Source organism: Dipodomys spectabilis, unplaced genomic scaffold, assembly GCF_019054845.1.
Source record: "Dipodomys spectabilis isolate Male_0828 unplaced genomic scaffold, ASM1905484v1 ptg000092l, whole genome shotgun sequence".
NCBI classification, from domain to species: Eukaryota; Metazoa; Chordata; class Mammalia; order Rodentia; family Heteromyidae; genus Dipodomys; species Dipodomys spectabilis.
In genome coordinates this window covers 379,953-407,537 of record NW_024870769.1, presented here as the reverse complement: position 1 = coordinate 407,537, position 27,585 = coordinate 379,953, and the positions used below count along the sequence as shown (strand labels likewise).

At 39.5% G+C, this 27,585-nt stretch overlaps 1 protein-coding gene across 1 annotated transcript in view; it reads right to left on the bottom strand.

Annotated features, from left to right (window-relative positions):
• The window catches only part of Dnah11 (dynein axonemal heavy chain 11), a 274,358-nt gene that overhangs the window by 194,269 nt on the left and 52,504 nt on the right, over nucleotides 1-27,585 (bottom strand). Inside the window, exons 18-27 of the mRNA XM_042685047.1 lie at nucleotides 25,020-25,136; nucleotides 24,838-24,924; nucleotides 22,009-22,167; nucleotides 20,389-20,472; nucleotides 18,311-18,469; nucleotides 15,092-15,214; nucleotides 14,270-14,392; nucleotides 11,775-11,999; nucleotides 10,618-10,709; nucleotides 8,931-9,057 (exon numbers count right to left, since the gene is read on the bottom strand). Coding sequence (XP_042540981.1) covers nucleotides 8,931-9,057; nucleotides 10,618-10,709; nucleotides 11,775-11,999; nucleotides 14,270-14,392; nucleotides 15,092-15,214; nucleotides 18,311-18,469; nucleotides 20,389-20,472; nucleotides 22,009-22,167; nucleotides 24,838-24,924; nucleotides 25,020-25,136 — 1,296 coding nt within the window. The remainder of the gene's footprint in view (nucleotides 1-8,930; nucleotides 9,058-10,617; nucleotides 10,710-11,774; nucleotides 12,000-14,269; nucleotides 14,393-15,091; nucleotides 15,215-18,310; nucleotides 18,470-20,388; nucleotides 20,473-22,008; nucleotides 22,168-24,837; nucleotides 24,925-25,019; nucleotides 25,137-27,585) is intronic.

The following is a 27,585-nucleotide window of genomic DNA, read 5'->3' as shown; positions in this document are numbered from 1 at the left end:
ATGTGTGTGTATGTGTGTGTGTGTGTACGTGCAGGTACATGTGTGTATCATTAAATCTCACTTTTGGTTAGAAATGTATAAGGAAACGGAAAAAAAAAACCTGAAAACTAAAATTGAGTACACTTCAATTTAAAACATTTTTCTCTGTGCAAACTATTCAGGAGCAATTTGAACAGCACCTCCCTCTTCCACTTACATCTTACAATAAGGGATAAGCATGTTCTCTGTGCTTTGGCAAACTGTCCTCCTCCTTTTTCAATTTAGACCAGCTACTGACATTTTATTCTTTGGACTTTTGGCACTACAAAATTTCTTTGAAAATTTCCTTAAGGTAAGACTGCAACACCCCCTACCCCCATGCACTCTGGCACACCTTCACCCTTATGGCACAACCCCTACTCTCATCTCTGTGGGTGGGCTTTTGGGGTTGAATCAGCTAACCCCAGCTGGACTCTCTGGCATAGGTGATGATGGCCCAGGTGGTGACTTGGGTTTGTGCTTTTCATCCAGTAAGAAGTGTTTCTCAAAAAGCATTAAGAAAGTAAGCTTCCACGTGCAAGAGCTTGAAAAGCTGTTGCTAATAGTGAATTGACCACAATAACCACATGGCAAATGGGAAAACAGGATCTACCAGCTGATGGAAACTGCATCGTAGTGTTAACATGATATGAGGCAGGAGATGAAGGATTTATGGCCATTTTGACGATATTAAATGTTAAGAACTTTGCTTGGTTCTTTATACAGTTTATTTTACCTCTCACTCAAAGGCCAGAGACAACGGCTATCACTTACACATTATGGCAAATTAACCTTTTAGGATGCTACTTAAAATATGATGATGTCTTGAAACATCAAGCAATAATGTAGTAATCAATAGAGTTAAGACTTAATCTCACATGATTTCATGATTTTACTCTTTCTATACCATCTGCTTTCTACAGAGTATGGAAGGGTATAAATAACCTTTTAGGCTAATGGGTGATTTTTTTTTTCTTACAGAACAGTAAAGTCATTGTTCCACTGTCAATTCATTTGCATTATTTCCAGTGTGAAATCTGTTGTACAAAGGACAAACATAAATATGTTTGTAGACAATATTGTATGTAAACATAAATATGCTTTGTAGACAATATCGAATTCACTTCTATATTGCTGTTCTTGAAGAATTTGATAAATTCCTCACAGGGAGTTTTTTTTCCATATTCCCTATGTTTGAGTTTACAGAATTTCTTGAATTTGTGAATTCAGAGTTTCCATCATTTTGGAAAACTTTTTGGCTATATGTTTGTAAATAGTTCTGTTCCCTCTTCCTACCATTTACTTTAGGAAGTCAAATTACACATGTGGAACTTCCATGTATTTTCCAGATCTCTACTTGGCTTTTTGAACATATGGAATAAAAAAATGTAATACCTTACAAGCTCCTTGTCTGCCAATTCTAATATCTCAGTTCTGGTTCAGTTTTGATCAACCGATCTATCTCTTCTTTTATGACTTAGCCCTGTTTCCTCACATGCCTGGAAATCTTTAGGAATGTTAAATATAATGAACTTTGTCCTGCTCAATGGTGAAGAAGACATTCTCATACCTATATTTATTAGTTTTGTTATGGAATGAATTCAAATTACTTGAAAGTTGTTTGATGTGCTTGAATTTTAATACTGAGATTTCCTAGGCAGAAAAAAAATGGCAGAATTAGGCTGAGTATAATCTAGAGCTAATTATTCCCTACTACCAAGAAGACCTTCCCAGTACTCTCCCCACAAATAATGAGAGTGTCCAGCCTAGTGGTAGAAACAGTCAAAAATTTTAGTAGTCCTGTGAGAATATTCACACTTTACCTCAAATCCTCTCACATACTTTCTCTGGTTAATGTGGGGTTTTTTTTTTCCAATATCTGCACTAAACAAAACTCCTGTTAAGTACTTAAAGAAGCCTCTCCATAAGTTTCTAGAGATCTCTTACTTCTTTATGTTCTTCTCTGCTAATTAAATCCACCTCAGATTCTACCCCAATTCCTCTCCATGTGTCATCATAGCTTGCAAACTCTCTCCAGATAGCAAACCTGAGCTACAGGCAACAATCTCAGAGATCACTCTTATCTGTTCCTATTTGGTTATAAGCCAGTTTCCTCCACTGATGGATGACCAAGGTCTAGAAAACTGCTGTTCTGTTCATTTTGTCAAGGTTCTTGTTTTTCTCAGGCAGGAAAGTAAAATACAGCAACTCCATCTCAGCGAGAAACAAAAATGTTCCTCTCAGTGTGGCTTTAATTTGAGGAGCAATATTTTTTTCATTTATTTTCTAGCCATCAGAGTATCATTTTTTGTGAACTGCCTGCCTAAATTTATTCTGCCAAATTTTATACTGCATTATATGTCTTTGTTTCCTAAGAACTCTTTAGATATATAAATATTTCTATGTATCTATATTCATCCAGATATATCTAGGTATCTATAGCTACAGATAGATATCTAGATATACCTTTTGTTTAACACATTGCAAACATCCTTTTGCACTTAGGATTCTGCTGCCTTTTGATAACCTAAAGTGGGCTTTAAAATTTTTTTAACATAGTCATGTTAAAAATAAATACAATATTTCCTCTATAATTGGTACCTTTGTGATTTTTAGATGTGGTTTGTAGTATATTCCTTCCCTCTGATACTCCAGTAAACATATATGCAATTGATCTTAAAATTATTTCTCATTGATTCCCTGAATAATGTCCTCTCCCCTAAGGCTATATTCACTATTTTATTTTTGTCCTTTGTTCAAGTTCTATGAGAGTGAAGGAAGCTATGGCTGGCCTGCAGGATTTGGCCATCCCTATGCCCCACACACACGAGGAGGAGCAGCCCTCAACACCAGGCAAAAGTCTCCTCCTGCTCCCACCATGGCTCTCAAAGCCTGACTTCCCTGCAGTGCCCTCCCCTGCACTTACACACGTTTAAACCTTTCATCAAGCTCTTCTTGTTCTTGGGAATTGGGACTCTTCTGGAGGCTTTACCTATCAGATTAAAGTCAGAACTGAACAATCTGTACCCAGTGACATCAGCCCACAGTCAGAAGGTCCTAGAAAGTCTTGCTTCCAATATCTTATATTTATTTCTTGCATCTCAAAACAAAGTGACATTTTACTTTAATTCCATATTACAATAGGCCTAATAATGTTATATAATTTATAAATTGTCTATAAGGAGAACTCCCCTAATGAGCTGCAATAAAATGCTTAATAGTGTCATTTATAAAAAGAAAAAAATACATGTGAAGGCCATGTATTACCATTTTTAGACAAAAAGGTAACTCTCCATTGGATATATAATTTATAACTTTTTTAAATGGTAGGGGTTTGAGCTCAGGGCCCTGTGTTTGTTAGATAGGTATTTTACTACTTGAATCAAATCTCCAGCCCTTTTTTGCTTCTAGTTATTTTTCGAAGAGATCTTGTTTTACTTTTTTTTTTTTTTAGCCGTATAGGGAACTGAACTCAGGCCTCACACTTGCTACACAAATGCTCTATCACTTGACCTATAATTCTGGACCCTTTTTTCCTTTGTTATTTATGTGCTTATTTTTAAGCTGGTACCGGGAGTTGAACACATGCCTTGCAGTTGTGCTTGGCTTTCTTGCTTTTAGCTAATGTTATACCACTTGAGCTATACCTCCAGTCTGATATTTTTGCTAATTAGAGACAGAGCCTTTCAGATTTCCTTTCCAGGCTGGCTTCAAACTTCAACCCTCAAATCTCAGTCTTCTCAGTTGCCAAGATGATAGGTGTGAGCCACCAGTACCCAGTGCCTTATTTCTTTTCAATGAATGGTCTTGCTTTGTTATAGCTCAAGCTGGCCTTAGCTGTAATCCACCTACTTCTGTTTCCCTGTGTCACAGGGAATGACAGGCATATGCTACCATGTCCAGCTGTTTGAGATGGAATCTTCCAGACTTTTATGCCCAGGCTGGTCTCAAACTACAATCCTCCAATTGCCATCTTTCAAGTGGCTAGGGTTATAGGCTTGAGCCACTGTGTTGGCTACAATCTTAATGAATCATCAAAAATCCAGAAGTGAGCTGAAGTTCAAGTGACAGAGTAGCAGCCTTGGGCAAAAAAAAACAAATAAGAGCACAAGGCTATGAGTTTGGTACAAGCATCAAAAAAAACCCCAAAACAATCCAACAACAAAAAACTATTGAAATGCCTGTTCCCAGTGGTTACACTTTAAGTGTTCACTGAACATGTGTGTCCATGGCTATTCGCCAAGAAAAGCACAAATACAGCAGATCACATGGAAGCAATGGAAGTCTCTCCTTCTCTAGCATGGCCCCATGATGGAGAAGCTAAGCATCTCATCATGTGAGAGAAAATCGCCAAACTCTTTTAGGACAGAAAGATTTTTCACATTAGGACTGTTTCATCAGGTCTTGGTAGCTAAAAGTATCTTGACTACCCAAAGCTCTTAGCTGTGTTAAGATAATGCATGATAACATGAAAGAGCACACAAGGGTAGACTGAGGGCACTCCATCTGACGTGAACCACTATACGAGTTAAAAAAACACAGTAGATATCACATGTGTGTGTATATGTGCACATGTACTCACATTGATGCTGGGACTTCAATTCAGGTTCTCATATTCTCAGCATTTTGCTCATGGCTGGCATTCTACCACTTGATCTATGACTCTAGCCAGGGATTTAGCTGGTTAACTGGAGATGCAGATTCAGACTGCCCTGGCTGGCTTCCAATTACAATCCCTCAAGTCTCAGCCCCCTGAATAACTAGGATTACAGGCACAAACCACAGCACCCAGCTAATAATAGGTTTGTGTATGTATGCATAAGCAAAATGTAGTATCTATGTAATATTTACACCCAGTAAAGCATCATTCACTATTTACAAAGGAAGGAAATAGTATCCTGTGTGACTATGAGGATGAATAGGTTTTTTTTTTCTTTTGTTTTTTTGTTTTTTGTCGGTTGTGGGGCCTGAACTCTGGGCCTGGGTGCTGTCCCTCAGCTCTTCTGCTCAAGGCTAGCGCTCTACCACTTGAGCCACAGTGCCATTTCTGGCTTTTTTTGCTTATGTGGTGCTGAGGAATCGAACCCAGGGCCTCATGCATGCAAGGCAGGCATTCTACACTGAGTCACCTTCCCAGCCCACTGAATAGGTATTTTTTAACAGGGGAGAAAATCAAACATTATTAATACTGAACCATGTAAGAACCTATGTTAGAACACTAGTTTAAGGCAAGCACCTGCTTCTATCAGAAAGAATGATACCACCCCATTTGTAAGGAAGGACTTGGAAAAAATCGTATTAAGTAAGCCAGACCCAAAGAAACATAGATCCCATGATCTCCCTTATTTGTTATAATGAGTATCCATCTAGAAAAATCTTAGCAGATGAGCAGAACAGCTCAACAGCTATGTACATATTACCATATAAGATGGTACTAAGTAAAATGAACTCCAAGACATGGGCACAAGATGCTTTTCTTTGTTGTTCTCAATGTACTACACGATTTCTTTTTTCTTTTGTGTTTCCCGCCACCCTCTGGTATATCTCCCATTGTCACTATGTTCAATTTGGTACCTGGGTATTGTATATACATTTATCTGAACTAGGAAAGGGAAGGTGAACAACAAAATGGTGAGACAAAGAACAAAGGGGGACCAGTGTGACAGGGATACTCACAATATGTTGGGAAGAATCTGTACAACTTGGTGGGGATTTGGGAGGAGGAAGGAAAGAGGGAGAAAAATGAAGGAAGAGGTAACAAGTTACACAAAAAAAATCACTACTTTACTTACGTAACTGTAACCCCTCTGTACATCACCTTAATAAATTTTTTTTTAAATTTAAAAATAAGCTATGGTAGTTGCACACAACTATGACCTTCAAATCTGTGGATTCTGCTAGTACATCTTAGGTTTTGTTCTCACAGCAACTACCAGAAAGTTTTACCACTGAAGTTAAACCCACCATCCTTCAGATAAATCCTAGTCCTTAAGAAGTCAGACTAGATATAAAAGCATGATGAAAAAACTTAACTCTGTCCCAGCTTGGTGGCAGCTAATAATCACAAAAAGTCCGTCAGACTCTCTGAACTGCACCATGTGACACTCTAAGCCAGAATCTTAAGCTGGGAACGTGGTCCTCCCAGAATAGAGGTCACAATGCAATCAGACCTCCCTGGCTGATAGGTTCAGGCTGATCAAATTCCACAATTAACTGCAGAAACTCTTTCTTGAAGCATCATTGTTAAATGGAGTGTGGGTAAGGAGAAGGTGGGGTGGAGGGATGAGGAACTGAGGGTTATTCAGGATGTCAAGATGAGTTATCTACCCACAAAGGGAGGTTGCCTTTTCTGGGGAAACTGTATGGTTATTCCAGAAGCCACAGTTGGTCACATTGTGTAGAACACATTCAAGAATGTCAGCACACAGGGCATGGATGGAAGGGGCTTGGTCTGGTGGTCTGAAATTGATTCTGAAATTGCACAGTGAGTGAGGGATGACAGCAGGGCCAGGCTTTCCTACAGTGCTGCAAAACACATTAACCAAGCCACAATCCCAGAATTTCCAGTGCACAGGGTCTCTGCAGATTCATCAGCAGGGACAAAGCTGACCATGGAGGTGCCACAAATTGTCTTTATTGCCTTCTTCATCCCTGCTTCAAATCACTCTTGGATGGCTGTTTACATCACACAGCCTGTTAGGTCATTTAAATGATAACACACCAATAACTGTACGATGAATGCACCTTATGTGAATTTGAACTATTCACAGTTTAAGTACCATATCAAAAATCTCTTAATGGACTCACATCTGAAGTACAATTCGAAGTAATACGAATCTTCTCAGAACTGCGAACTTTTATCAGAAATCTAATCTAACCTGGTGGATCAGGAGACTTATAAACTACATCTACCCTAAAGCCGAGTGTCCTGACCCCATTAGCTGGTGAGCAGACGTCTCCTCCTTTGGTTTGTCTGGTATAGACAGCCTGCTGCTGGCATTTACCAGTGCCACTCAAAGTAATGCTGGAGATCACCATGCTGTGATTTACAGTTTAATTCCACAATGACTTAAAACAGTCTGGTTCCCTGAGGAGGGATCCTAGTTCTGGCACTGAGGAACACATCTGGAATTCGGGGATTTAAAGGAGGACAACAGGGCTATGAATGACACAGGTGGGGGACTACTGCAATAAGTCACAGGGATAACAGCAGAAACAACACTTGTTCAGGGAAACATGGAAGTTGTGATGTGAAAAAAAAAGAATTAAAGGGATCAAAGTTAGATAATCAGAGTCTGAAAACAACAGTCTGCGGCAAAGAGGCACACCCTGGAACCAACATGTCTGACTGAACCATGCATGAAGCATCGTCTCCTCGTTGGAAAGGAAGGTGAAGGCAGCTGGCAATAACAACATCAAGTGATCTGTTTTACTGGCATCACACGAGGACTTGAAGAACAAAAAGATGTAAGGAAATGTGACATCATCAATATATCACGTGACATCATGACATGGTTAGGGCAGCTTGCTCCCTCCAGGGTTTGGTGAGACACAGCTGAACATCCTACTCATGTTGACCTGCTTACCCTCTTGAACTGAAAGTGTCTGGGGTGAGGGTAGGGAGAGGATGTGTTATGACTGTCCTGTGTGACTATTTTTAAGCACCTAATTATGTTTTCCATAAGTATGTGGGGGATGGATATGGCAGCTCCTTCTCTATCTGAACAGAGGGAACAGAGGGATTTTATTTGCAAGGTGATCCAGGGATGAACATGAATGTGTAACACAGCACCTTTCTGGAAACCCAGCACAAGTGGCCAAACCTGATCAATACTTATTTACTAACCGCAAGATTTCATAAGCAACAAGAATGGCTATTCAACTGAATTCAGACTAAAAGTTAAAAAGTAAACCAGAAAAAAACAGGATAAGCATGGGATAAAATCAGGATAAGATTGGGTGGGGGGTCAGGGGGGAGGATGGGAAGGAATGGGAAGGGGAAACAAAGGAGGAGGCTACAATGCTTGATAAGAAATGTACTCATTATCTTGCCCATGTAATTGCAACCCCTCTGTACAGTATTTTCACAATAAAAAAATAAAAATTAAAAAAAAGAAAAGCACAATTCAAGAAGCTGTAGTGTGATGAGAAACAGATTATTTAAAAAATGAATAAACCTACTAGAAAGCCTGGGTTTGGCAGCTCATATTGCGATCTTAGCTACTGAGGAGGCTGAGATTAGAGGATGGCTATTTGAAATCAACCTGGGCAGAAAAGCCCAGGAGATTCTGTCTTCAATTAATCATCAAAATGCCAGATGGGAGGCCTGGCTCAAGTCCCTGATATGAGCTGTCAGATTACAAAAGGCATCTTCTTTTCCTTGCTTTAAATATTGTTATGGGAACCAGGAAGCAGACAGTGCCTTATTTTTGTACAAATGAGGGGAACGAGAAAGTTGGAGGATGAGTCTGAAATCATACAGGTCCAACTCTGACAGTACTGAGGACCAGGCCAACAATCATTCTGAAGGTTTCCCTGGGCTGAGAGATAATAAGAATGTACTAGTCGTGACCCACTTTCCCCTGGGAAGGCTGCCTGCCAGCCAGCCAGCCAGCCAGCCAAGGATGGATGCCCCAGGCCTGACAACAAATACTGGGGAGCTTGCAGGCAGTATATGTTCTTATTGACTTCTTTCCTAGCCCACCCCTCCACTAAGCTGGAGGCTGCTCTTTCTCCTCTTCCTCCTCCTCCCTTTAGCTGGGCCCCTGACATCCCTAGGTGGCAGAATTAAGAATCTTGAATGCAGATTTTCTAGTTCTTGGCACATGTGACCTGACAGATGGCATCTGATAATGACAGAGAAACTGGGACGTTCCTTAGCTAACACAGACAAGACCTCCAAAAAACATTACCTGCTTAGGCTGAGCTCCCTTGGAGAGAATGTCGAGTAAGTCCATGGAGGAGATAAAGTAGAAGCGAGGGAAAGCTACACGCTTGGTCTCCAGGTATTCTGTGAGAGCCCTTTCACAAAGCGAAAGCCTAGGTGGACAGAAAGCTCTGTAAGCAAATCTCGGCCATTCAGTGATGGACACAAGGAACAATTCCCGCTCCCAATCTGTGTCCTTTCATTACCATGAGCTCATCCCTAGACAGGAGTCTCCCTCACTCTTTTCTAACATCATCATCCTAATTTCAGAGTCAGGCTAAGTATAGAGAGACACATGTGTACACATATGTGTATGTATACGTACACACACACATATACACATGTGCATGTACGCACACACACACACACACATACACCTGGGTTAATATGTCACCTACTGCTGCTTTTTTTTAAATGAATATAAGGTATGGTATTGCTTAACCCAAGCACAAAACGTAAGTAGCCGAGGCTCTACCTCTTCAGTGAGTACCTAGGAAACACAAGTGAATTTCATCCTCTCAGGAATTCAGAGATCCCATTAAGCTCAGAAGTATTTGTGGGGGAGGGGTCTGTCATGGGGCCTGAACTCAAGGCCTAGGCACTATCTCTAGGTTCTTTTTGCTCAAGGCTACCACTCTATCACTTTGAGCTACAGCACCACTGCTGGCTTTCTGGTGGCTAATCAGAGATAAGAGTCTAATGGACTTTCCTACCTGGGCTGGCTTTGAACTGCAATCCTCAGATCTCAGTCTCCTGAGTAGAGGAGTGAGCCACCAGTGGCCGGCTCCCGAGCACTTCTGATTTATTATTCTTAGCCAAACAAAAACAACTCAGAGCTGTAGAAATACCAATATTATCTAAACATGAATCGCTAAATTTTGTAGACAAACCTCTCATTTTAGTAGCATGTCTATCCATTTTATTTTTGTAGCTATTATTTTGGGGGGGAGAGGGGAATGTGTGATTAGACTCTAGGCCTGCCACATGCTAAGTAAGTATTCTACCACTTGAGCCACTCACCCAGTTCTTTTGCTTTTGTTTTTCAGATAGGGTGTTCTACAAAGAGGGTGTCCTACTAACTTTGCCAGAACAGTCCTGAAACTGTGATTCCCCTGTTTCTACATGTTAAGTAGCTGGGATTATAGGCATATATCCCCACACCCATCCTAAACTGCCCATTTTGTGACCAATGTGGTCCAATTGTATGTGAAAATTACTTTACAAATAGTGCTTACTTAGGACAAAGATTTCAAAAGTGAAAATATGTTCTCTAAGGGTAGTTTCTAATAAAAGGAAAATATATATAAACTGAAGAGCTGTAAGCAAATGAGGATAATCGCATTTTCTGACATAAAGTAGGTGCTCAATCAATAGCTGCAGAATAGTGCAATGAAAAAATTGATCAGTTGCATTAATTTTTTTCATTAATTCTCTTAATATAACAAGAATGCTATATTTTCATAATTATAACAGTCTTTCAGGAAACAGAAATACGTTTGAATCTAAATTATATATATATATATACATCAATATGCATAAGACAACTAGACAACTATAAGCAAATTTATGAAACAATTTAGTAAACATTGAACCTATAATATCATTATGTATTTGGTATGCATAATTTTACAAAATTATCAAAAATTGATCACTTTATATAGACTTGTTCTTACCTGTACAGTAAATCTTTAAGTTTCTCATAAAGATGAGGTCTGCATGTTGCTTCTAAAACATTTTTTATTTTGGCTGTCTTGAACATTAACTCCTGTGTAAAAGCATTAACATGGACCTTAGAGATTTCTTTTATAAAAGTATAAAATGTTCTCTAGACATTTCTTCTATTTCTTCTATTATGTTCTACTGGACAAGGTTAAGAAGACTCTAGACATGCCTTTTTATACTTTTAGGTAAACATAATTTTGTTTTGCCTTTATATTTTTAGATGAAGATTAAAAATAAATTAAATAATCATGCCATTTTATAAAAATGTTACAGGCATTGCCACCATTCTGGGTCACATAATTTTCTCTTCTAAACTAAATAAAAAATATATTAATAAGGAAAGGAAAAGGAAGGAGGAAAGTTAGAGGAAGAGAGGGAAATACGAAGTGGAAGTCCAGAGTTTTAGAGACCATATCAGCGTTTTAAGTGATTGCCTCTTTCCTTGTCAAAAAGAATCCTACTTTAGGTAGAAAAAAAAATCTAATTTCTATTCTGTGAAAGTTATAGCTAATATTCTTTGCTAGAAGTTTTTCAAATCATTTATCACTATTACATACATACACAATCTCCATACATTCTTTGTAGGTTTCATGGAAAAGAAAAAACAAGACTAATAGTATTATTTGCTACCTATTTCTGTCTGTTACTTATAAAGAAGAATCTATTGACCCTCCTTACTGCAGGAGTCAGAAAGTGATAGCTGTGTGACATATATGGCCTACTGTTGTATGTTTTTGCAAATTTTAAAATGGTTTAAAGCTATAAAAAGTAGCACACATTTTGGGACAAATGAAAAGTGTGTGAAATTCAAGTTTCAGTATGTAGAAAGAAAGTTTTGTTGGTACACAATTATACTGATACGTTTATGTGGTCTCTGCATCTCTTTACATGTCATTGGATGGTTGTTACAGAAGCAGCATGACCTGAAAAGCCTTAAATACTGATACCAGGCCATTTATAGGAACAAAAACCCCACACTTTTCCTGACCCTCTGCATACTGAAATGTAAGAATTATATCCTTTCTTTACAAATACAATACACTGAAGCAATAATTCACATTATTCTGAAAAGTTTTCTGAAATACAATACAGTCTGACTCTAACCAACCTTAAATTCAGCATCTACTCCATCGAATCTTCTGGCATCTTCTACAAGCTGGATTCGAATATCTTCTGAACAAAAAAAAATGCTTTCCAGGTGGGACCAAGTTCGCTGGACTTCCATCCAAGTAAAGATAACCGAGTCGGCTATGTTTAACTTATTTTGCCAGCTTAAGACTTGCTCGATGAAATATTCAACATACTTGCTTTGAAGAAGAGTCTGCAGCTGAACCTAAAGGAAAGGCCAAAGGCCAGAATCTTTAGCTGGCAGACTGATAGCCTGCCAGCACCATGAGGGAGGTCTCACAATTAGCCTGCTTATTTCTCAATTCTTAGATAGCCAGATCAAGTTCTCCATAAATTCCTGCTGAGTGATTGAATGAGTAAATCCATAGTAATAAATACTCATATGAACATTTCTCCCATTGGAAACAAGACAAATACAAGCAGCTGGGTTTCCTGGGTCTTCTGCTAGACTCGCCTTCTAGTAGGAAAGAGCTATCTTCTCCTTGCAGACAAGAGCTATCGTGGGTGAGGTGCAGCTTTAGGAACACCAACTGGCTCTTTCTTCTATCATTCTTCCCTTGGTCCCTAGCTGTTCATTATCACAAGGGGTTTGTATGAGTATGCATGTGCCTGTGTGTGTATGTGTTAATTTCCAAAGACAAATTTCTCTCCAGTGTTAGGCCCTCAAAATTATGCTTCTTTCTTTTTGGTTGACTACTTCCTAAGCTGTGCAACTCTCTTTACCCAAGGCTTACATCCACACCCTCTGGTCTCTTAGCAATTCTCATCAACCTGACATTGAAATTTCTGAGTCACTGGCCTCTCTTCATTCTTCTACACTCTGTGGATTTAACATATATGACTCTTCTTTGGGGGAAAAAAACCCTACCCCTAATGGGATATTACAATGTCCTGTTTCTATTAATCTCTGATCTCTTCTCTACCCTTTCTCCCTTCTTGCTTCTTTCCCCCTCACTCTTTTTACTTCTCTTCTCTTCTCTTTGCCTTTTTCTGACTTCTCTTTTTTGAAATGTTTCCAAGCTCTGTGCTTAGCTGGTTTATTTTATTTATCTGTAACTAGCTCATTGGTTCTCTAGATACTAACAGTGACCTTTTCAGCTACAGAGCTGGGCTCTGGGCTAATTTTCCAACTTTATATAAATATCCCTCAAGCTGAATACACCCAACACTATAACATCCTCTCTCTTCCAGATTCTCTTCCTAAGTTCTTTGTGTCTAATCATAACTATAGTTCTCCAAACAGCCTCTTCTACCTTTCTTAGGTCTCATATCTAAGACACCAACCTTTACAATCTTGGAATCCAAGACTCCATTGTATTCAGATTGTGCTCTCCAGTCTTATTTTCCATTATTCCAGTTTTTTAAAAAATCTATATTGTACTCAATATCTGACTTATGTAGTTGTGATTGCCTTACATACACTGCCTTTACAATAAAAGTATATAAATAAAAAAAAAAATCTATATTGTTATGCAGCCTTTAGAAATGACAAAATAATGGCATTTGCAGGGAAATGGATGGAGCTAGAAGGAATCATGTTGAGCGAGGTAAGCCAAGAGCAAAGAGACAAACGGTACATGGTCTCCCTCATAAGTGGATGCTAAATCCAAAATGTTAGGTGATACGACAAAATTAACAGGACTTAAGAAACAAAGAACTCCCACTCATCTGGTTGAACCACTACTAAATATCCCCATGCTGCTGATCACATGTAAGGTATATATGTGTACACCGTTATATGTTATAGACTATGGTAGACAATTTGCTCCAGGAAAGTTAGAATGAACTTGTGACTTTAAATGAGCATCATTATTCCACAATACTGTGAAATTTTGGAAATTATGTAATCACTTAATCACAATTAAAAAAAGACCTCGGGGAAGGTAGGGAGGGAAGGGATGGTAGGGGGAAAATAATGGAGGGGGTAACAATGTTCAATAGGAAGTGTACTCATTACCTTGCTCATGTAACTGTAACCCTCTGTATAGTATCTTTACAATAAAAATTTTTTTAAAAATCTATATTGTAAGGGATCTGAACTCTTAAAATTACCTTTGAATGGAGGATACTAACTGGCATTCCAAGAACTGCTGATGCTGTCCCATTGTCTAAACATCGTTTCCTGACTGCCTTGTGTTGCTGCTGCTGAAGACCAGCATGAGCACGCATCTACCAGCATCACCATCTTGGCAAGGACCTCCCTGATTTTTCATTCTCCACCCAGTCAGAAAGCCTCTGGTTCTTCTGAAATGCCTGAACTCTTTGTCTCCTTTCTTGGGTACACGTTCCTTTAGAACAAGGCCTCAGACCTTTGGAGCCCAAGCAGTCCTATATTTGGAGCCTGCCATAAAGTAGATGCTAATGAATGTATGTATGCATGTATTTGTGAATGGGTGGATATTGAGTATCGGAACTTGGAAATAATGGATGTCATACATTTAAATTAAAAATCAATAATAAAGCCATCCATCTTACTTGGTTATGCTCTAGAATTTCAAAAAGTTGTTCATTGAACTTCAGTAGTGGAATGCCTGTTCGATAGTGAACTTCGTAAGAAAACTCCATGGTCGCCCAGGTCTGGCTGACTTCAGTAATAACCTAGTGATCAAAAGTATTGATTACTTTATGTGCACCAAAGTTTAATTTGGGCATGATAATGAGGAGAAACATTTTCAAAGAACATCAAAAAACACATAGTCACATTAAATATTACCAGCCTCATAGTTTTCTTCCCAATATTCATGCTGATAAGGTTGGGAGAATGAATTCCATCAAGCGGACAAGCATCAGATTGACACAAACTTTTGTTGTGAGTTTTATATCCTTGCCCCAAGCAGACTGTAAGAGTGGGTATGACTCAAAAAATGATGTTATATTTAACAATTAACCAGGGTGAGACAGGTCACAGGCAGTAAGATACCCTGATGTGTGAATGCGGGTCTCAGGCCCTTACGTGAACCTGGATAACTTCATTACGTCTCTATACCATAGTTTTCTCATTTGTAAAATAGGATATCACCTGCCCTGAAGGCCTAAATGAGTCACCATGACTAAATCCCTCAGAGTGTTCTTGCCACCCTCTAAAGAAGAGTTTTCTGCTCTCATCAGCGGGCCAACTCTCCTGTCTGAACACTTACCATGGAATGATTTTATTCCCTCCCACCCCAAGACACTAGCAACCTCGCAGCAGAGAAGAAACTAGAAGGTGTCTCTGCATTCAAGGGCACCAAAACCTTCTCTCATCATGGTTTCTGTGTCACTAGGCACCCTAGAGAAGGCCACACCTGTGGACACTACCTTCTCAGTCCCCAGCTCCTTCACCGCTTTGTCCACCATATTGCGAACATCATCTTCCACGCGGTGTAACTGCAATGCCAGCAGATCTGCCAAGGTTGTGGCTTCACTGATTGAAACTGTGACCTGAGCAGGATGTAAGGAAGCAAAGGAAGAGAGAGTTTATACAATGTGTATGTTAATGGTTCCCAGAACCAACGGCATCAAACGCGGCTACACTTTTGTCTCAAAGCCTTCCTTGTCCATCAACATCTTTCTTACCTCTTTCACCCACACAACTCACTTTTAAAAACAATCTCATTGCTCATTTATTAGAATTTGGTTGAAATCACCAGAATCACATAATCAGATAGCCGCTCCTTTGTTTTCTCTTCCTGAAGTATCCTGTTCACGGAACATAATTCCCAGCTGCTTCCAGATTTGACCTTGTTTTACCACTAATTTAATCTAGGCTTCTTGGCAAAAATATTCTTTTGCATAGTGCTATCATTCATATTTATCATGTAAAAAATATCTCACCTTTATTTCTCTATTATCTTGCTGGCTTCCCTCCTCCCTCTGATCCCAGTTTTGTTGTTGTGTTGGTTTTCTTGTTTGTTTTTTGGTCAATACTGTAGTTTGAACTTGGGCCTTGTACTAGCTGGGCAGATGTTCTACCAGCCCCTTTTTGTTTTCATTGTTTTTCGAATACAATTTTGCTTTTTGCCTGATCTGACATGGACAGAAATCTTCCCATTTATGCTTTTCTATGTGTCTCACATAGCTGGGATGACAGACATGTACCACTGCATTCAGCTTTTCTTATCTTTTTTTTTTTTTTTTTTTTGGTGTGTGTGCCAGTTGTGGGGCTTGAACTCAGGACTTGGGTGATATCCCAGAGCTTCTTTTGCTCAAGGTTAGTGCTCTACCACTTGAGCCACAGCACCACTTCTGGCTTTTCCTGAGCGGTTTATTGGAGATAAGGCTCACAGACTTTCCTACCCAGGCTGGCTTCGAACTGTGATCCTCAGATCTTAGTCTCCTGAGTAGCCAGGATTTCAGGCATGAACCACTAGCGCCTGGCTTGCATTCAGCTTTTTATTGGTTGAGAAACTCTGTGCCCATACTGGCCCTGAATAACAAACGTGCCCAGGTCACATCTGGCTTGTTTGAGACCTCATTACCTTCTTGTGTGGGCTGGCTTTGAACCATGATCCTCCTGATCTCTGCCTCACAAATAGTTGGGACTATAGGCATGAGCCACTACAACTCAGTTTAATACTTAGTTTAAAAACAAAAACCACTCTTCCACATTCCAAACTTAGCCACATCCCTGGCAGATGAGAGCTGACACAGACACATGGGGTTGTAGGAAAGCCACTTCCTTTCTTATTCACACTTTAAAAATCCAGTCTCTGCTTCTTGAAAACTGCCAGGTCTAGCTCTTTCTTCCTTGTCCACTACTATAGCACTAGCACTATCCTTCCCTCCACATCGGATGACCAATAATCCAGATTGCCCAGAACTATGGCATTTCATAGAATATGGGACTTTCAGTGCTAAGGCTGAACCTAGAAGGTCCTCGGAAAGCCAGAGCTGGTCACCCTGCCTCTACATTACTCCGACCTCACTTGCAATGGGAGCCAGGTCTACTGCAAAGAGAAAAGGAAATAACCAGGCAATCTGTGCAATGAACTCAGAAACCTACCCAGCTGGCAAACAGAGACTGAATCCAGTCTCCTCTTCTGTCCTAGAGAGAGCCTAGAAGAAAGTGCTTTTTGCTATATCATCTGCCTACAAAGTTTTCTTTTCACAGATTTCAGAAAGATGGGATATAGGTAAGCGGAGACTGTGATAAGGGAGTGACGAGCTAGAAGCATAGTCAATTGCATTTTAAGAAAATAGAGATTTTTTTCTGAATCTATCAAGCATGAAATCTAAATGTCCAACATCTAAAATACCTTATGGAAAATCTTATAAAAGTAGTAGCTTTAGGGACTATTAATTGAGAATAAAGTACAATACATGTATGTATAGGTCTAAACACACACACATACACATTACCCAATTTGCTCATCAAGACTTCAGGGGAAATGCTACTTTCATCACATAGAAGAGTCAATCAAGGTATAGAGGCAGTAACTTGCCCCTGACCCCAGAATTCCTGCGTTAGGACTGGAACCACACTGTGCATGCTGTATGGCTCCTGATTTTCCAGGATCTCCCTTATGCCCCATTTCCCTATGCTATAAACATTCCCTGCATCATGATGGCTTTTCTTCACTGTGTCCCCCAGCTCTTGACTTAGCAAAGAGAAAATATGCATAGCTGTTTGGCTTCCTTGTATATATTTTAAATTCATAAAAGTCACTTTCCCTGAAAAATCCAGTTTAACGGTGACATATTTGCTTTTCAATAGAAACAGAAAGGCAAGAAAATAGCTGGGAGCCAATGGTGCACACCTGTAATCCTAGCTACTCAGGAGGCTGAGATGTGAGATTCAAAGCCAGCCCAGACAGGAAAACTCAGGAGACTGGTAACTCCAATTATCTACAGAAAACTGGAAATGGAGCTGTAGCTCAAGTGGTAGAGCTCTAGCCTTGAGTGAAAAAGTTTAAGGACAGCACACAGACTCTGATTGCAAGCCCCAGTTCTGGCACCAAAAAGACAAAAAAAAAAAAAAGGCAAAAACATGTCTGAGTACATGTTTAGGCATGAGCACATAAAAATCCACTTTACATCTTGTAATAAAATTAAAAGCATCAAAAGACTATCAGAAAAGACATCACATGAAATGGACTCTAGAGTGCCCCCCAAAAAAAACCAAAAAAACAATTTATAATATCAGAATTTCCTCTCTCTCCAAATCCAGTTCTAAACATTCAGGTCCACTCCATAGTCCGTAAAGTTCACTGCCATCATTTCATCATTTGGTGTTCTGTAAAATGTCTTCATATGATATCATTTACCCCAAGATCACTCTAGTGCATAAGAGCAGATAGCCTCTTTCTCACATTAATAAAAAACAAAACTCAAACCAAAAAAGTGACTTGCTAGGAGGGCACATAGCCAGCAAGCGATAAAAGGGGCTAAGAACTGCACTCTGTCTCACTGGTTCTCTCTGAAGGAAGTGACCTCTTGCACAGGACTGGTGACACTGCCATGTGCTCCATGATGATGCAGACTTAGGGGTAACACCTCACAGTCAGGACAACACTCAGCTACTGAGAACCAGACACTCACCCCGATGGCTTTCATCAGCTGCTGCCAATGCCTGTCCCTGAGGGCGGGGCTCTGCAGCTCTGTGACTGCTCTCAGGGAGGTCATCATGTCCTTCACAGTGGCTTCCAGGCCTGCATAAGCATCCCAGGCACGGACTGCCTTGTCTAGTGACCACATGTCCTGAAGAAATGGAGGGAAAAAGCAGCTTCATAGGTATACTAATAACATACTCCATAATTTATCTCCTTTGGATGGCTAACTAGACATATTTCCACCTCTGGAAGAAGAAAGAGGGGAAAGTGCTAAAGGCCCTGGGCTAAGGACTAAATGCAGAGAAAGGGAAGGGAATCCACAGGCTCATGTGTTGAGCCATCTAGGTAGCCCAGGTTCTCAGTGATGGATGCTAACTAGAACATGGATGCAGGAAATGACAGTTAAGAGACATCTGCCATGGTTGGGATCTCCTTGAGAAATAAGTGAAAAGTGAAATAGGAATCCAGGTTATTCTGGCTCACTTAAATAACAGCCTTGAAATACTGGTTCTCCTCCCATTAGCAAATAAGTACTTTAAGATGTTTCAAATAAAGTCCTTTGGCCCAGAAAACAAGATTTTAGCAACAAGGAAAGAACAGTGCCAATTGTTTTGAAAGTAAAGAGATAAGCCTGGCTCTAGAGGTTCATGCTTATCTAACTATTCAGGAAGCTGAGATCTGAGAATCCCAGTTCAAAGCTACCCTGGGCAGAAAATTCTGTGACGCTGTTATCTCCAATTAACCAGAAAAAAAAAGCTGAAAGTGGAGATGTAAGTCAAGTGGTAAAGCACCAGCCTCGAGCAGAAAAAGAAAGCCAATTGAGAAATCAAGGCCCACAGAGTTCAAGACTCAGAACCAACACATACACCCAAAAGATAAAGAGAGAAAAGTTCTGTAATTGAGAGTGGAGGTTGTGGGAAGAATGGGAAGAGAGATGGTAAATGGTAGAATAGACGAGTGCAAGGAGGGCTGGTGGTCCCACAGCATCAGAAGAATAAGAAAGCCTTGAGGTATGCACTTTGGAACTGGGAGAACACACGGCAGTGGCAGAAGCTGACTGCAGGGTTGGGTGAAGGGATATTATGGGTGGGAAAAAAGCAAAATGCCCTTGCTTCCTCAATTTCTGAGACAGGGTCTACATTGCCTAGGCTAGTCTCAAACACCAGGTCTTAAGGAATTCTCCCAACTGGAATGACAGGTGTGTACCATCATACCCAGCAGGCATGTCTACGTGTCAACAGTTTTGCATCTTTACTTATCCAATGAAGTTCTCTTGGCTTCAGAGAGCACCTAGCTAGGGAGCTACCATGGTACTAAATCTAAACATGCTAAGCTTTGTATAAACTGAGCCCTCGTGGAATACTACAGTTATTAATTAGCTACAAAAATCATGTGGTTTTTGTCAGGTGCTGGTGGCTCATGCATATTATCCTAGCTACTCAGGAGGCTGAGATCTGAGGATCACAGTTGAAAGCCAGCCCGGGCAAGAAAGTCTATGAGACTCTTAACTCCAATTAACCACCAGAAAACTGGAAGTGGTGCCATGGCTCAAAGTGGTTGAGCACTAGCCTTGAGCTGAAGAGCTCAGGGACAGCACCTAGGTCCAGAGTTCAAGTCCCATGACAAAAACAAACAAAAAAAGTCAAAAAAATTCCACATATGGTTTTATATACACGTAAAAGTGACAGACTCCTACCAGTTACCTATGTAGTAGAACTAAAAGGTACCATCTCAGAAACTTAATGTTCAAGGTTAAGAACAGAAATCAAAGGCTAATTGTAAGCATCACCCCCAAGCCCCGACGCTCTCGTCAGCCATAGGAGGCTAGTGATTATAGTTGCTGTCATACATTCATTAGCCCTAATATTCTTTTATCAATGCATTCACAGGAAGGCAGGCCTGATTAGAAGTGCAACTGTCTGAGAGTGAAAAAGTACTATCTGGTATCATTCTCTCTGAAGTAAATAAGGCCATGCAGCCCAACACACCAGACACAAGGTTAGGAAAGATGGAAGGAGGTGGTGCTGAGAACCATAAATTGTCCTAGCAGACAGTTATGGAACTCGCCTTGGCAAACCTTCTGAGTTCTACATCCATCTGTTCCACATTAATCTGCCTCCACTGGGTTTTAGTCCAATTATCAATGCTGCTCTGAAAACGCACAAGCAAATAAAAGTGTCAACAACATTTGGTGAAAGCAAGTCTCCACAGCAAAATATATAAACTGATGATACACAGTGACACTATCAGCCAGTGGAAAGGCAATTTTTTACAATATTAACTGCACTTGTCAAAACTTTCCTATCAACAAAACAACAACAACAAAAACCCCAACTGTCAGAACTTGTCAAGCTTAAGGTTAAAACATTATATTTAGTAGCAATGATAAATTCCATATCCTCATTATTACTTAACCCTGTATACTTTGAATTAATTGATAAGTATTAACCAGCAGGTTTCTATAATCTTACATGCAATACAAAATAAGCCTTCACAGACAATCTCCACCTACTATAAATAAAACTCTAATTATCTATTTCTTAACCATATTGTGTACCTTGATGGGGTTTTTTAAAAAAATCTGGGCCTCAAGTTCTTTCTAGCTTTGTCATTCAAGACTAGTACTCTACCACTGAAGACACAGCTCACTTCTGGCTTTCTGGTGGTTAATTAGAGATAAGAGTCCTGTGGATTTGTCTGCCTGGTCTAACTTTGAACCATGATCCTCAAATCTCAGCTTCCTGAGTAGCTAGGATTGCAAGCATGAGCTCTTAGCTCCCAGCTTGTTGTACTTTCTATATGCCTTTCAAGTAACATAAGTACATTATGTGGAATATGTTTTTCAAGATACCTGGTTCTTCTTTATGTTTAGGTTTTTAATGTAATTACTATATACAAATGTGTTATTTAGCTTTTTTATATATGCACATACATGTAAGTATGGGCATAAACATGCTGATATACACAAGGGACTATGCATATCTAATATGTACTCACATCTGAATTTTTATTTATGTTCTATGCAATCCTCCCAAATGGTCTGAAATAGGTAATTCATTATATAAACTTCCATTCTGAACTTGAGACAAAAATAACTGGTATGGAGGAAAGAATATTTCACTAGCCATGATATATGAACCCTCTTGGCAATAAAACCAAATGCATATGTATTATAATATGAGAGAAACACTAAAAATCAGCTGTAATCCTAGGTACTCAGAAGGCTGAGATCTGAGGATCACGGTGCAAAGCTGGCCTATGCAGGGCAGTCTGTGAGATACTTACCTCCAATTAACTACCAAAAGGCCAGAAATGGAGTGTGACTCAAGTGGTAGAGTGCCAGAAAAAGTTAAGGGATAGGGACCATGCCCTGACATCAAGCCCCAGTATTGGCATGCATCTGTGCATGTACATACACACAACACTAAAAGCTGTATTTCTACAAATGAATGACTTAGAAAAAAAGGGCTGGGAAAGTGTCTCAGTGGTAGAGTGCCTGCCTCGCATGCATGAGGCCCTGTGTTCGATTTCTCAACACCACATAAGCAAAAAAAAGCTGGAAGTGGCGCTGTGGCTCAAGTGATAGAGCGCTAGCCTTGAGTTGAAGAGCTGAGGGACAGTCCCCAGGCGCCATGACCAACCAAAAAAAAAAAAAAAGAACTTATGCTTCCCAGAAGTGTATCTTACTCTAACATAAACAATGACATCCCAGAGGCCCTTGAGCAAGTGTATTTCTCTGCGACACTGTTTCATTTGCTTGTAGTCCGGAAGGGCCACTTCGAAGAGGTGAGCGGAGTCCTGCATCTGACCCATCTCTTCCTCTAATGCCTCCAGCTCCTGATTTGCCTATGGAGAAAACGCACACCTGCTTACCAACTGTGAGAGCAGTTGGTACTGCATGGCTTTCCATACAGTCCTGAGAGCTCCCCTCTTTCAACACTGCAAACTCTGATTTTACAAAGACATTTTTGAACAACTCTGTAGAATAACCAATTATAAATTGTGGATTTGAGAAAGGAAAACATTAAGGAATGCAATCGTGTTAGCAATGCTCTTCTGTTGTACATATTTCAGCAAATCTGTCTCTGGCATTAGAATTCTATCAATACTGTTTTCCCTCTTGGTTTTTTACTATACAGCTGGGAATTTGGCTGGGAGCAACAGGTAAAGCTCTAAAAACTTCCAGGTGAAACTAAATTTGCTTTTTAAATAACCACTTAAGTTTATAAAAGTATGCTAGCACTTAAAAGCACTCTAGAGATAATCTATAGTCTAGAATGCACTCAAGAGAATTCATGAGTAAATTCACTGACATACAACAACCTAGTATGAACATCTCACCTATTGATTGCCTTTGTCAAGGATTATCTGCCATGTCATCGATGTGGAAGAGGTTTTGACATCAAGTATAAGCTGACTGATTTCTTTCTGGAAAGCTAACTTTTTTTCTTAATATATTTTTATTGTAAAGATACTGCACAGAGGGGTTACAGTTACATGAGCAAGGTAATGAGTCCATTTCCTACTGAGCATTGTTACACCCTCCTTTATTTTTCCCCTACCATCCATTTCCTTCCCACCTCCCCAACTCCCCCCGCCCCTCTACCATCCCCCCCCAAAGTTGTAAAGTTTATTTTCAACATACTGTCTTGTACATCTCATTGTTACAATGGGTCATCCTATATCCTTATTTCCGCATTTTGTTATTTCCCCTCCCCTCCCCAAATTATAAAAATATATATACAAGATGCAGGACATCAGAATCAAATACAGTGACAACAAGGGTTGTACCATGGGGGAAGAACAGACTAAGAAACAAAAAAAAAAAATCACATAATACATTATAAGCACATTAAAAAGAACAGAAACAAAGATAAAACCTTGTGTCCCTATCTTAGGGTTCATTTTGCTTAGCATCAGGTTATATGGTCACATGTACATAGCTTCTGACCTCTTCTGCTTGTCCTAGACATATACAAGTTATGCAGATCAGAGGAAACTATGGGATCTATGTTTCTTTGAGTATGGCTTACTTCACTTAATATATTTTTTTCCAAGTCTTTCCATTTCCTAACAAATGGGGCAATGCCACTCTTTCTGATGGAGGCATAGAATTCCATTGTGTATATATACCACATTTTCTTGATCCATTCATCTACTGAGGGGCATCTGGGTTGGTTCCATCTCTTAACTATGGTAAATAATGCTGCAATAAACATAAGTTGTGCTGGTAGCTTTAGTATAGTCTTGTTTGTGATCGTTTGGGTAAATGCCTAAAAGTGGGATTTCTGGGTCATAGGGGAGCTCTATGTGGAGTCTTTTGAGGAACTTCCATACTGCTTTTCAAAGTGGTTGAATAAGTTTACATTCCCACCAAAAATGCAGTAGAGTTCCCCTTTGTCCACATCCTTTCCAGCATTTGTTATTAGATTTCTTGATTATAGCCTCCAGGGAGGCCACAAAGGGAATGCGGAATGAAGCCCAACAGAAGGAAAAAAAAATAAACCACAAACTACACACACACATATGTATATGTATGCTTATATATTCCTAGATATATTAAATTCAAATAGTTATGAATCTTTGGCTATGATTATTTGATCACTGAATCCATTCTTAAAATAGTTCAATCTCAAGGATCTCATCTCAAGGATGAGATGATGCAATTATATTTATATCCAGGTTTAATAATAAGTTACAGAATTTCCTGTTAATAGCTGCAACCAAAATTATTACAAAGGCAGCCATTTGTGGTTAGAATTTCTGGTTGTTGTTTTAGTTAGCCAGAATTTTAATACTAGTTCTGGCAATGATACATTTATCACCAACAAATTACTTAATTACATAATCTTGCTTCTTTATCTGAAATAGGGAGGGTAAGAGAAGCCACATCATATGGATAATGAGAACTCAAAGAAATAATGCATATTTAACTATATGGAAATATGGCAAGTACTCAAAAATATTAGTTGTTACTTTCACTAATATGGGGACTACGATAGTGGAGGTGGTTTGGGAGACATATCTTAAAACTCAGCACAACTCACATGGGGGAAGCTGCATATGTCTGGGTTTTATGTAATCTTCAATTGCTATAACTAATACAGACCTAAAGGGAAGCCACAGCAGGATCTAGAATCTCAAGTAGCTACTCTATAGTAGCTATATAGTTCCTTTATAGTAGGACATGGAAGTAGACATAGAAACCTATAGCTAGAATTATAGGCATGATCTACCAGTGCCTAGCTATGATATACTTTTAGTACTGCTGCTGAGCTCTTTCTCTAAAGAAACATTTTTTATCAGTATTTGAAAGCAATAGAAAACAGAAGTAGACATGGAAACCTGTGCAGCTGGAAGGACACATGGAAGTTGGAAGTCTAGAGTGCTGAGATGAATGCCTGGCAGGGATTAGTGTTCTACCTATATAGTTCCAAGGACCCTACTTATTTAACTGCAGTGCAAAATCCAAAGGTTCTACAGAACGTTATGCACATGAACTAGCGGAAATATTACCTTATCCAGCGAAGTGTATGGATTTTCCGCATTAAAATCAAGAGGAGCATAGCTTCTGAATCTCTCTCTGAACTCTGCTTGCTTTTCCTGATTAGGTTCAATAAGTAAATAAATAAGTACATAAACAAATGAATGAGTGAGGAATCAAACAGAAGCAAACCAAAACTTGGTAAGTAGCTTACATCAAACCAAAGACATTTGTTCCTCAGAAGAGTGACTTCTGCATTTTGGAGAGGTGAAACTTCATGTCTGACTGTTGCTGCAATTTTTTTGGTTGTTTCCCATTGTTCTGGTAATTCCTGTGCAAAGTAAAAATGAGAAGTTACTTAACTTCCTCAGAATGCAATCCCATAGGATTTGATAATTCTTACTTCCTTATACTGAGCCATGACGTCTGTCCATGGTTAAAGAAGAAATCTATGCAAAGTAAAAGCTCAAAGTGATTGCAAGTCTTAGTTCCAAGACTGAAGTACAGGCTGATCCACTAGCATTTCTGGGGTCCTATTTTCCAAGCACGTACAAGAGTAGCTGTCATCTCAGAGTCTCTGGAAATCTTTCCAAAATGAAGAGACATTTCCTCATTATTTTATGGCAGTGGGAATAACACTAAAGTGCTCTGGAAATAACTGCTGGTCTCTGACAACTAGGAAAGGAAGGTAGCCATATCTGACAACTTAGTGGATAAAACAGATGCTTGAAATCTGGTGGGGCTGAGATGGAACATGAGTCAACCCTGTCCTTGTCTTCTATGGACTCTTAAGGCTCTTGCTTATGAGCAATTCCTTGCTGGAGGGTTTTTAGCATTGTAGTTGGTTTATTTAGATGACTAGGATTTTTGGAAGGAGAAGAGGCCAAAGGAAAGAAAAGTTAATTTTTACCTAATGTTAGCAAAAAAACCTAAAAATGACAAACAGTTCAGTAAACAACTGAATTCTGTTCTCCCTGTCATGATGCTAACAGATGAAAAGCAAGTTATTTTCTTTAAAGAGCTCTGGTGCATAATTGCCACCTGAGATCAGGCTGTGTGTGCTGATCAAGCCAGGCGCTGTTTCTCTGGGTCATCTCCTAGGACACCAAGACTGTTTAGTCACACAAAACCACCTATATAGTTCCAGGGACTCTACTTATTTAACTGCAGTGAAAAATCCAAAGGTTCTACAGACTACTTTGTAACCCTTGATAAATATTTGATGAATGATTCAGTAACTACCAATTATAAAGAGTACCCTTTGCTGAAAATAAATAGTATCTGTGTGGTGGTATGGTGTTTCAGAGGGAAAGCAGTCTTAGATTGTTATTGAAGCTGTCAGAATGAACAAGAGACACGTAATCTTATTCCACATTACAGAATGTGCTAAGTCGTGTGGACCAACATGTCAATGAATTCACAGTGTTCCAAAGGATTCCTGGACAACTCAGGAATGGAGAGGCTGGAGCTCTCCCCTTGTTATGCTTCCCCTTATCAAAACTTTGCATCATCATTTGCACAGAGTCTCATTCTATATTTGAATTCCATTCCATGAACTAAGTATTACCTGAAGTCCTTTCAGAAGCCACAGCTGGCTTTAAAAAGTCACATTAAACAATGGCCCTCCATAGTCAATAAACCGATTTTGCACTTGAGGAATCCAAACAAGCTTATGCTTAAAAAAAAAAGAAAAAACAAGCTTTCTTGAAAACAAAAGCATCAAATGGGATTTCCAAAGTCTATATAACTGAGATGATCCAGGTGGTAACACTGAATCTGAAGCTCAAAGGAATGACTTGATTTCAGCCAATAGCGAAGTCCTTTGAGGGAGGAACTAAATATGATGGGGCCGACTATGGGCCCTTCTGGGCAACCCTAGTAGGTGAGACAACCGCAGATGAAGGTTTCTGAGCAGGAAGGGAACTGTAACTTCAGGGCAGACTGTGTAGATGGAGTATGAACACGAATGCACTGAACCAAGAAACTACTGCTGGGGCTGAGGTCAGAAGAAAGACAGACTGAATTGGAAAAGCTTTTTGTGGGTTGATTTTTATCCTGCTACTTTGCACCACTAAGAATACAAACAACACAATAAACGACTCATTGCCGCTTGCAAAAAAAAAAAAAAGAATACAAACAACAACAAATTCTGGTGGGGATGGGAGGTAAAGGAACCCAATTACATTGTTGGAAGCTGGTTTGGAGATTCCTCACAAAACTAAACATAAAACTACCCTATCGTCTAGCGATCACAAGTCATAAAGACACTTGCACCTCCATGTTCACCGCGACACGATTCACCATAGCCAAATTATAGAAACAGCCCATATACCCTTCAATGAGCAAATGGATTGAGAAAATGTATGTGCATATATAAACATATACATAAATACATACATATGTATATAGAGAGAGTATATATTCATACATATCAATTTTACTCATCCATCTGGAAAAATATGTCATATTCAGGGAAATCAAGTGAAGTCACATTCAGAGATACAAAAAGTGCATGTTTTCTCTCATATGGGGAAATCAGATCTAATTTATAAACATATATAAACATACACAGGGTCATATGCATATGCACACTAACAAATTGACTAAATGAATACAGGAAGCCGAAACATGTTCTGCTGGGAGTCAAAGGGAGGGAAGCAGACAAATAGAGAGAAGGTGAGCAAATATGGTCAGAATACTCAATGTGTATCTATGAAATGGAACTGTGTAACTTGAGGATATGGGTGGGGTTGGAAAGGTAGGGGTTTATTTTCAGGAGA